Source organism: Oreochromis aureus, linkage group 23, assembly GCF_013358895.1.
Source record: "Oreochromis aureus strain Israel breed Guangdong linkage group 23, ZZ_aureus, whole genome shotgun sequence".
NCBI classification, from domain to species: domain Eukaryota; kingdom Metazoa; phylum Chordata; class Actinopteri; order Cichliformes; family Cichlidae; genus Oreochromis; species Oreochromis aureus.
Window position 1 is genome coordinate 23,662,088 of NC_052963.1, and position 11,515 is coordinate 23,673,602.

At 42.2% G+C, this 11,515-nt stretch overlaps 1 protein-coding gene across 2 annotated transcripts; it reads left to right on the forward strand.

Moving 5' to 3' along the window:
* The first annotated feature begins 227 nt into the window (after positions 1–227).
* On the forward strand, positions 228–9,402 carry igfbp5a (insulin-like growth factor binding protein 5a). Of its 2 annotated transcripts, none has more exons than XM_031753115.2 (4): positions 228–1,066; positions 5,728–5,957; positions 6,218–6,337; positions 6,466–9,402. In XM_031753115.2, the coding sequence occupies exons 1-4, from the start codon at positions 739–741 to the stop codon at positions 6,595–6,597; spliced, it is 810 nt and encodes a 269-aa protein (XP_031608975.1). In that variant the 5' UTR covers positions 228–738; the 3' UTR covers positions 6,598–9,402. The 2 variants fall into 2 exon arrangements, with proteins under 2 accessions (XP_031608975.1, XP_031608976.1); XM_031753116.2 differs by having other exon boundaries at positions 229–1,066; positions 5,728–5,921.
* The last annotated feature ends 2,113 nt before the right edge of the window (positions 9,403–11,515 follow it).

Sequence of the window (11,515 nt, forward strand, 5' to 3'; positions counted from 1 at the left end):
TATTCATCTTTTCAAACTGACCGTATGTAAATGGCAACTGTGCAGTGAGAAAGATAAGGTCTCATTGAGTCGCCTACGGGAGCATCGTCTCATATCTGGCAGATCTGGAGGCATGCCAGCACCCGCCCTGTGAAATCAGCATCTCAGCGCATGGACTTGACAAGTGCGCCTCCCTCTGACCCCCCCCTTCTTCCTCCCCTCCACGCGTTGTTTGACATACCCGTCGTTACAGGCTTCGCCTCCGGCAGTTTCTTTTTTAAAAGGCAAGCTCAAAGCCGCAGATTATACATTCTGCTCGCAATCTGCGCGGGCGAAGTAACCTACAGTGAGAGAGAGAGACACACACACAGAGAGAGAGAGAAGGAATCAGCAGGCTTTCTTTTTTTTCCTTTTCTCATTTGAAGAGGAGCAGCCTGCGCGTAAACGGAACCGGGCATCACTTAAGGGAGATTTACGTGGTGTCTGGATAATTTCATTTGTTTGTTTGAGTCCTTAAAACTCTGCGGGGTTTTAAGGAGGACGGCAGAGTGAGAGAGCACGCGAGCATCGGATGCGCTGACACTCACGAGTGAGCGCGCAGAGGCACCTGTGGATACGACTCGCACCCGCCTGATGTTCGGACTGAGACCAGCGACAAAGAAAGGATTCTCCGCAACGCTTAGCTGATACTCGTCTCCACCGACCGCCCACTCCACTCCACTCCACTCCACGCAGTTTCACTCGAGACCCGCACCCACCATGCCTATGCGCCTCTCCCTCCTGCTGGTTCCGCTGCTGAGCATCGCCGGCTGCGGCTCGTCCTACGTGCCGTGCGAGCCGTGCGATCAGAAGGTGCTGTCCATGTGCCCGCCGGTGCCCGTGGGCTGCCAGCCGGTGAAGGAGCCCGGCTGCGGGTGCTGCATGACTTGCGCGCTCGAAGAGGGCCAGCCGTGCGGCGTGTACACGGGGCCGTGCACGCGCGGGCTCCGCTGCCTGCCCAAGAACGGAGAGGAGAAGCCGCTGCACGCGCTCCTGCACGGCCGCGGGGTGTGCAGGAACGAGAAGTTGTACAAACTGGCGTCAAAAGGTAGGCTTGTGGAGGGTTACCTGTGAAGGGAACGTTTAACGGGTTACTCTTAGTGCTGTGTGTGTTAGTTTAAAGATAAAGGGACAAATGGGAAATGTGGGTTACGCAGCAGTAACAATTCCATGTTCTCCGTGACAGCTCTGATAGTGTCATCACGCGCAATTCTTGCTTCACCCAAAGATCTGACGGTGCAAAGAAATAGTAAACAGCTGGAGAAAGATGTTACTCCTCCCTTGACAGTGCAGGAATTTTGATGAAGCCCACAAGAGATGCACAAACTCCCTTTCAGAGAGCGAGAAGGAGGAATGATCTCACTGCGCTCTCCGTTGTCCTGCAACTTTGTTTCTACTCAGTTTGATTCTGAGGGGCTGATGGGAGTCACCTCAGCACGTGAGCTGACCCCCGTGAACTCTTTCAGCAGTTGGTGTGTGCCGTGGCGATCAATTATAGGGCCCTTGTGGGTCTGCAAGCCATAAATCAACGGCGTCCCCCTTCTCCTCCCCTCCCTCTTCCAGTCAGACGACATAAAAAGGGAGAAGATTACAGGTGGTTCTCAGCGAGGCTCCTCTGTGGCTCCAGCAGAGCTGCCTTAGCTTGCACTCACGGTCTTCAAGGTGTGAAATCATGTTTTACCCACATACCTTCCTCTATGGTTACCTGTCTCTTTTTTTTGTCTTTAGACCTTTCTTCCTTTCTTTTGTCAGTTCGTCTACCACCTGTGCCTTTTCTCACACACCTGACCCACCTTTGTTTTTGTCCCAACACACAGCCTTCTTCTCCTCTTTCCCTGCCTGGCTGCTGTCCCTCTTCAGCTTTTCCAACCTATTCTTCTTCTTCTCCTTCTCTCCGCCACCTCACTCAATATCCCACCATCCCCACGATTCACCGTTTCCATTCTATCTCTTGCTCCGTTTTTCCTGCAGAGTTTCAGTGGAAACATAAATATTCCCACTCTGGTTTAAACGCCAGTGGGCTGAGCAAGGGAAAAAAAAGAACCAAAAAATTTCTTGCTGTGTGATATTGGCATAAAGTCCAGTAACAAGAGGCGGAAGATGGGAAAAGAGTGTGAATCAGAATCTTACTTTTGAACTGAAGGTCAGCTTTGATCCCGAGCCAGAAATGTGTCATGTGCTTACAGTGAGTGCAGTCTTTCAATTAGTGTTGTGCAGTGTCTATCTTCAGTGGACGACACACTGAAGATAGAGGATAGAAACAAAGCATCCATCCTATCACTAGTATCAATCCAATACCGATACCAGCGTCGGTATCGATACTATCGATATCTGGATGGATCCGCTCACCTTTACTTATTTGCTCCCTCTCATCACTCTTTGTTAGTCCCGTCCTGGTCTCCTCTTCTTCACATCTATACACAGTCTTTTCCCTCCCCACCCTCCCCCTCTCTCCGGTTCGGCGCTGCAGGCAGGCCCCGGCTGTGCAGTGATTCAGCAGAATGCAGGCTGAGCGTGGGTTTCTGATCCCCCGTCTGTCTGCCCGGCAGTCAGCTTCATCATTAACTCCCCATCTCCTGCTGGGCGTTCTGTTGACACATAAATTAAACAAAAAAAACCCACATGCACACTCATGAGCACATGCCCCATAGAGAAAAAAATGCTTTGAGACACCTGACAACCCTGGGCTGTGGATATGCGTGCATATATGCATTCATAATAGACATGTACAGCTACATTAATGCACAAGTGTTCGTGTGTGCAGTCTGACCACATTTTCCATATTTGCTGTGTGTCAGAGAGCAGAAAACCTGTGACATAAGCTGGCATTCAAGTCATAACAACAGCTAAAAATAGGGACAATCTAGTTTTTACATTTGAAAGGATGTGTAAGAGTAACATCTGGACAGATGTGGTAAGGGAGAATACATGGAAAGATTGGATAGATGAAGATGAGGAAAAGATTTTTTTTAAGTCATTAATTCCTGCAGGGAGCTGCATAGCTCTCCAGGATCACGAAGAGGAAAAAAGGCAGGAAGAAAGGGGGAAAAAAAGCGAAAGATGTGATCAGTCAGCACACGTCAGATTAGACAAGCTTGGGGATTAACAAGTGAAGACTTGATTGGACATACTGGCGCTGAGCTGCCTCAGCTTTCTCTGGGGAAAGAGAGAGAGAAAAAAAACATTGTCAGCAGGAAACTAGGGGGAATCTCTTTTTTCCAAGAACCTGTCATTAAGGGGAATGAATGGATGACATCATCATCATGAGCTTCATCATCATCGCTCTGAGTATGGGAGGTTTTAAGCATCATTTGTAGCTACACAGCAACCTCAGTTCACCACTCAGTTAGCTTAGTAGCTTAGCGATCACGTCACTGGCAGGACTACAGAGGTTTATATGTGGAGTTTTCAATCTCCCAAAACGAAAGCGGAAACAAGTGCGTGACACAGCAGTGGAAATGGGCCAACGGGGGCTTAGGACACATGCACAGCTAATGCATGTTTCAGGACAGAAACTCGATGAAATATCAGTTTATAGTGCTGTTTGGGGGGAAAAAATAGCCACAGTCACTCACTCTGGCCTCAGTGCAGTCACTGTGGCTGAGGGTGGGGACAAGGGAGAGGGGCGAGTGCTGAGGTTTGTGCGACTCCCGAAAATTTAGCACAGAGCAGTGTTTTTGCACAGATGAAAGATACTTGTACATGAAGCTTTCTGTGGGGGTTGGGACCCAAAATGGGTTGCGGCTGTTTTTTGGTGGCTTGCCACATGACAAGGGTAATAGCATGTTTTCATGGCCATGGGTGCCAGGGTGAGACTAAATATCTCATTTAGGTCACTTGCTATAAAAGTTTTAAAACCCCTGGTCTACATATACCCCAAACTGGCAGCCTGACTTGCCATAAATGTAGCTTATGTTGTCCCGTATGTCAACACATCCAATCTGAATCTGGCTGGTAGCCACTAACTGTGCTAAATAAGCATTTAGCTGGGGCAAGTGAAATCATCACGTTGTTTTGTGACGTTTCCAAATTGGACACTGCTGTCTTGTGCCCTCATAAGCTTTTTAATTTGGCAGTTCAAGAAGCTACAAATACAGGTTGGAACAGTCACAGTGCTCTTTATTTTGACCCATCATGTCGAGCCATGTTCACACAGGACTAATATTACAGCTGTTGACTTGTTGGAATGATTACTACTGCTGTTTTTGTTTTGTTTTTCGTCTTTAACTTGTAAGCTTCCAGTGGAAATGACCCACCATTGCCGACTGCAGATGAAATGTTGAACAGTAGTCCTGTGTGACTCAAACTTCTGCAGAAAAAGAAGTCGTGTTTAACAGAGACATGCTTTACAGTTGTTGGGTTCCAAATCTGTTTGTTTGGTTCCCCAACTTTGGGGTGTAGAGGAGCAGCATAAAAAGATTTAGTGAAACTTTTTGCAATTGAAAGCATCATGCTGGCATTTGTTTGACCATTATTGACATTTATAACAGCTGATAAAATTAAAAATTAAAAGGTAAAGAAGAAACACGAGAATTGCCATTCAACCACTTTATAAGTTGTGATGTCGCACACTTTGTTCACTTTCCACTGACTGTGTACTGTTTTTCAGGTTAGCTAACACATCTATTCATACCCAAAGATCATTAAAAGACCTTTTATTTTGAGTGCATAAATGTTTTCATACTCAAGGGTTCGATGAGTAACCAAATGGTTAATGTCTGCTCATTGTGAAATATTTGAACATCAACAGCAAATACAAAATGATTAATGCTCGCTAGGTTTCTGACACAGGCAGACATGTTACATGTGTAAGAATATTGTTTGATGTTTGTGATATATAGTCACTCTTTGCCAGTCTAACTGTATCTGTATTTATAAAAGTAGATTAATGAAAATTCAAATAAGTAAAGAAGAGATGGAAGAAACACCCTTCAACTATGTTATGAGTGTTGATGTTGTGCAGTTTGTCCACCAGAGGGCACTGTGCAACTTCCAGATTGGCACAACATGTTTTGCAACGCAACAACCAGCTGATCTGAGCGGAACAAAGGCTAAAACGAGTCATCCTCAATTTGCCATGATAAGATTATTTTTAAACTGCATTGTCTCATTATCTTATTAATGACTCACTTAGCAATTTTTTAGGGAAATTGTGCATGCTTTGTATACCTGAAAGAAAAAATATATTGGCCGACATATAGGATATTTCAATCACCAAATATCGATATTGTTACCTGTCTTAAAAATCCTGTATTACATCCTCTATACTGGTGGGGCTCTACCAGTTACTATACTAAAAGTGAGTTGGGAAACTCAGAACTTTTTTCAGCTCCTAAAGCAGGACATGCCAGAAAAAGATTGAGTACTGCTGCTTTATTAGCTCTTGGAGAAACACGCATCTGTACATGCCCAAGCATGGTGCAATACACTTTTTGGTTCAGTGCAAAAATTGTTAGTTTTATTGTGCTAAATTACATTCTTCAGTGTTATGTTGTTGGCAGTAATAATGCTCCAACAGACTCTGAAATCCAGCAGCAACAGGTTTTTAAGGCTTTCGAAATTTTCCAAAAATAGCAAATGTTTTATACCAAAGGAACACATGAGGCCTCGAACATAGCCGCAATGCATTTTGGTGTAAATAACACTTTTTTTTTTTCAGAAAACTAATAAGTGATCCGCCTCTTTTGTGTCTTGTTGCCTCCCAAATAGGTGGACAGCCTCATGATGACATGCTACGTGTCCCAGTCCCACCACAAACAAAGGTGCCCTTATATGGAGATCACATTAGCAGTCGCAAGTTCCAGGCCATGAGGCAGGCCAAGGACCGTAAGAAGCAGCTGGCCAAGCTTGGGCCTGCCAGCAACTTGGCTCCACTCAGCGTAGATAAACTGGATCCTGATTTTGTAAGTGATGTAGAGATTACAAAGATGCATACCAAGGTAAATAAAATTAGAAAAGAAAAAAAAAACACTGACTAAGATCTGTTGTTTTTTTTGCAAGATTTGGAGCAATTTTTTATTTTTATTTTTTACCATATTTCCTCTGAATGAATAAACTTTGGCTCTACAAAATCAGATAGTGCATACTGCTTCAGGCTTCTCAAATTTTCCAGATCATTTTTAACCAGAATTGAAATATTTTGCATGTATATGCGTTGTAATCAGGCAGACATTTAGATTTATATTCTGTGTGACTCTAGGGCCCCTGCAGAAGAAAACTAGATAATGTCATCCAGGCCATGAAAGACACTTCTCAGGTCTTTGCTCTCTCGCTGTACGTTCCCAACTGTGACAAGAAGGGCTTCTTCAAGCGCAAACAGGTATAAATGTATCAAAAAGTTGGATTGCACTGCTACTTTGATATCTGACAGTCTAACAAAGTCAAAATGCCACAACAAATGAATGAAAAACAAGTTCCTTATTCCAGTCTTGCTTTCTTAACCCACAGTGCAAGCCATCTCGCGGTCGCAAAAGGGGGATCTGCTGGTGCGTAGACCAGTTTGGCGTCAAAATCCCCAGCATCAACTACGCTGGAGGAGAACTGCAGTGCAAAGATCTCGACAACAACAGCAATGAATGAGGGCAAACCAGTTGTACTCATTGAGCCCTATTTCTTTGTAAAGCCTGCCAATCAAGCTAGCACACTTTATGACTGACAATCAGGAAAATATGGCACAAATGGTTTTATACTGTATATGTTCAGGTGTGACGGACTCTATCATCTTTAATTTTTTAATTTTTTTTTTTTAATTTTGTAAAGGGAGCCAAATCAAAAAGCTTGCTTAAGTGAATCTGCACATGTAAAGCTCCATTCTGGCTTCCCACTGACTGTGTACTATTTTTGAGGTTAGCTAACACCTCATCTCTCCATAACCATAGATCATATAGAGACAGTATGTTGTGTGCTACGACTATTATAGAATTTATTCCAAGAAAAGACAAGACATATTTTAAATGTGGCTAAATATCAATATTTTTTTATATCTATATATTTGCCATGGTGATGATAAATATGCTAGGTGGCTAAGTGGGAATATCGTCTAATACTCACTGTGTCACAAATCAAGTACTTACATAACTTCCATTGTTATTTTGAGTGCGAAATTAAGGGTTCTACAAGTACCCGAATGGTTAATGTCTGATCATGTTTAAAAATTTGAGCATATGGGGGGAAATACAAATAACTAATGCAAGCTAGGTTGCTGACACAGGCAAATTTTTTGCTTTTTTTTCAGGCACTAATTTATATGAGCTATTTGCCAATCAAATCAGAATTTATGGCATAAAAATACATTTGAATTTAAATAGGCGAAGCAGAGATGGGAGAGTCTGAATGTAAAGAAAATATCACCCTATCGATATCAGTCTTAAAACTCTTATATCTGTCAGGCACTAATTTATCTGCATTTAATTTAGAAGAATATCTTCAGTGATGAAGAATTTATTATTTTGTGGTCTGATGACTGATAACTTGTACATTTTCACAATATCTAGTCTGTCTAAATGAATGCAGAGTGTAAATGCAGATAATGTACAACATGGAAGTGTCTTAAAGGAAGTATACGCATTGTGATACAGTGACTAAGTTGGCTGTAGGTGTCTACTGTTACTTCCCAAAGGGTTGATTCTGTTCATCTGGACATACCATTTTCAGTGGGAGAAACACTTCATCACTTATCCAAGTAACTTCTTCAGTCTACTGGTACTAGTCAGGCTCAAAATTAGCTAACAGCGACTTTTTTCATTATGGTCATGCAGCTAATTTTATGATCGACGTAGATCCAGAAATGAAAAGGTTTGCTATGAGAAGCTGACAAGCATTAATGAAGTTTGGCATTTTAGTTAGACAGCACATTTATTTGGCTTTTTCAATTAAAGTTATATGAGAAGATTAGTAGCATAGACTCGGATCATTGTTTTGTATATGATGCTAGAGATAGCAGCTGGTTAGCTTGGCAGATCGAAAAAAAAAAGGAAGGAAACCAGTGTCTGCAACACTTTCTAATTAAACAAGTTATGTGTGTTGATTGCTTAATCTGTACAAAAACAAGGGTTTGCGATTTAGCAGGGGTGGGTTATGTGCCAGATTGTTACTGCGCTGGGAGTAGTAATTTCCTCTTGTCTCAACTGGTTGCCTGAAGCCAAGAAAAAGAAACCTATAAAATTCACCCTAATCAGCTAAGTCTATATCTTTTTTTTTGTCCTCCAGTGCACTTGGACTAAACTTACCTGTAGCTTGTGCCACTCTCAGCCGAGCTTTGTATGCTTGTGAAACAGGATGTTCCATGATAAAGCAGGTTGCATTTTTGATAAATTAAGCCCTCATGAGGAAGGACATTAGGTCCTGCCATCTTAACCTGTTAGTTCTCTTATTGTCAGATTCATGCACATTCTTAATTTTCTGTTTTTGATGTTGGTGTAAGCTGAGACAGACCCATAGAACTTTCACTTTCCAGACAGCTGTTTCCACTGTTTGTAAATGTATGTATAAAGTATGTGTGCATGCTCCTGAGTGTGACTGTACGTGTATGTGTGTGTGTGTGTGTGTGTGTGTGTGTGCTAGGCGTACCATACCCTTGTAGTTCTCAGCTTCTCAAAAGCTCTGATTTCAGTTCACATGAGCATAGTCTGCTCAAACTACTGTCTGCCAGACTCGGTGCTGTGCATTTCCCTTCACAGCTCGCACACAAATCATATGCAAAGGCCCCGCATTGATTATTTTTTCCATGTGAAGGGTCTTCACTGCCACCACACAGGCAAATGTGCTGGCCAATGGTGACTTGCTCTCAGGGTTCATCGGGTACTTCATTTTGCGAAGAGCAAGGTCGCTGAGTTTTTATGTAAATTCAAGTGCCTTCTGCCCCACACCAGTTTGAATTTTGATTTGCATGTGGCTCCACAGAGCTGTTGGATGAGGGACAGATCAAGCCCAAAAGAGGAAAACAATTTTAGGTGTGGATGTGGTTTTCACTCTTCAGTCGGTTGCTGACAAACACTATCATGATCTTCCAGTCAAAGTGCTGCTCTGACGATAGAGGAAAAGATTTATTCTATTGTCAAGCATTTGCCTAATTTCCTGTTTATTTTGTTGCGTAATCCTAGTGTTCAATCAATGAAATATAGAAATGTCTCCTCGCTTTATCACAATGGTTGGGGAACACTGACAGCGGCACATCAGCCTGTTTTTCTCAGTGCAAACCTCTCTCATGCTGTTGATTCAGGCACACGTGTAAACACAACAACACAGTAACACTCTGAACACTTTAATGTGAACATTATGGTGAAATATTTATCAGGCGTGTAATTGATGTACTCTTTTTTTTGTTTGTTTTTTGTAAAGGCTAATCACTATTTAAATAAAGTTCATGTACTCACAAAAACTGTACGTCTGCACTTTTGTCATGAGTATTTAATGAGGGGCCTCCATGGTTAACATGTTGAGTCAGTGGTTGTGTGTTTTGCGTTTTGCTATCTCTGTGACCTTGACGCTGTTAAAGACAGCCGTGTGATTCTTCACGCAGGTGGTTTCCATCTGCTGTCAAAGCAGAACGGCTCTCTGTGACATCACTGAGTGGCTTTCGCTGCTCTCTGTTGCAGCGAGAGCACTTATGGGATGACAAAGAGAAGTTACCTTGTTTTCATCGGCTCTCTGTGAGATCTAGAATTCTGAGACCCTGAACAATTATTCTGTGTCATGTCTTAAAGACCTCACGCTACCATTTTATCCCAATAAAGTACTTCACTCTTAGACTGCAGGCTTACTCATGGTTCCAAAAGTAGGATGGGAGGTTAAGACTTCAGCTATTAGGCCCCTCTCCTGTCAGGAGACAGACACCCTCTCTACTTTTAAGATTAAGCTTAAAACTTTCCTTTTTGATAAATCATATAGTTAGGGCTGGATCACAAGCCAACCTTTCATTATTTTTTCTTTTTGGCAGCTAGAGGACCTCACATGATGCCATAAGGACTCTTTCTTCACTCCCCTGTCTTTCACTCCCCATTCATCTTATTACCTTCATTCCCCAACCACTCAGGGTGAACGCCTGCCTGCCCTAAGATTTCTTCTTCCTAGGAAGGACTTTTTCTCCTTCTCACTGTTGCTTTGCGCTTGCCCACAGGTGATTTTTCACTGTTGCTGGGTCTTGACCTTATAAAATAAAATGCTTGGAGATCACTGTTATTGTGAGATTTGATAACAGAGGACAGGATAAATCAGGTTTTCTGCAGAATGTGATAAAATCCAGAGACCATGTTTTCTTCACGCTTTCAGTCCTGCAGTTTTGCTTGCTGGGGTCAGTATGAACAAGCTACAACTGCAAAGTCAATAAAGTATGCACCAAAATATATCTTATTTTAATTCAAAACGGTATGACTTTATTTAATGTTTTCACTTGGGGAAATGCAGGCTATGTTATTATAAAACTGTCTATTTATACAGTAATGTGCAAAAGTCTTGACCCATCATTTCTTTATATTCTGCTAGGAGAATGGGGAATGGGTGCAGCAAGTTTTCTGAAATGTGCAAACATTCATGGAAATACAGTATAAAGAGTAGAGTTTATAGAAGTTATAGAAACAAACTTAAAAGTCAATATTTGGTGTGACCACCTTTATTCTTCAGCACAGTCTGAACTCTCTTAGGCAGCTTTCTTGTCATTTCTTTAAGTAGTCTTCAGGAATAGTTCTCCAGGCTTCTTGAAGGACATTCAAAGCTCTTCTTTGGATGTTTCAGCCTTTTGTTCTGTTCTCTGTCAACATGATCACACACTGCTTCAATAATGTTGAGGTCTGGGCTCTGGGGAGGCCAATCCATGACTGATAGCGCTCCACTGTGTGTTTTTCTATCCAGGTATGATTTTACTGCATTGGGAGTGTGTTTGAGATCATTGTCATGTTGAAAAATGATGCCGGTGCCAATCTGGTGAAGTTCTAGATGGTACTTCATGGTGGATCAAAGTCTGATTTTACTTTTTTGTGATCTCCAGCACTAATGACTAAAAAGCAGCCATAAACGATGACAGAGCCTCCACCGTCTTCGACACTCACTGTTGTACCTCTCTCTTAACCGTCTTTCGTAGATACTGATGATGATTTGTACCAAAAATATCAAACTTGGATTCATCACTCCATAAGAGCTGTTGCTACACTCCACGCTGTGCCCAGGTAGGTCAAGTTTTTAGCTAATAGCACTAATAGCTAGTTTTTGGAAAAGCCTGCTATTAACAAAATACCTAAAACTTCAAACTGCTTCCTTGCTAAATTGTTTGCTATGTGCTTTAATGATTCATAGGTTATTGTTAAGTGGGTTAAAACTTTAAGAAATTACAAGAAAAATCTGGCTTCTATGAAGAAAAATATAAAGAAATGAGGGATGGCTTGAGAAGTTTGCACAGAGAGTCTAAAGCTCCAAGGTTTGAACATAGTCAAGTTCGCTCATTCATTCTGAAAAGCTTTCAGGTCATTCACATCACATGAATGATGACGTGCACAGATTGATT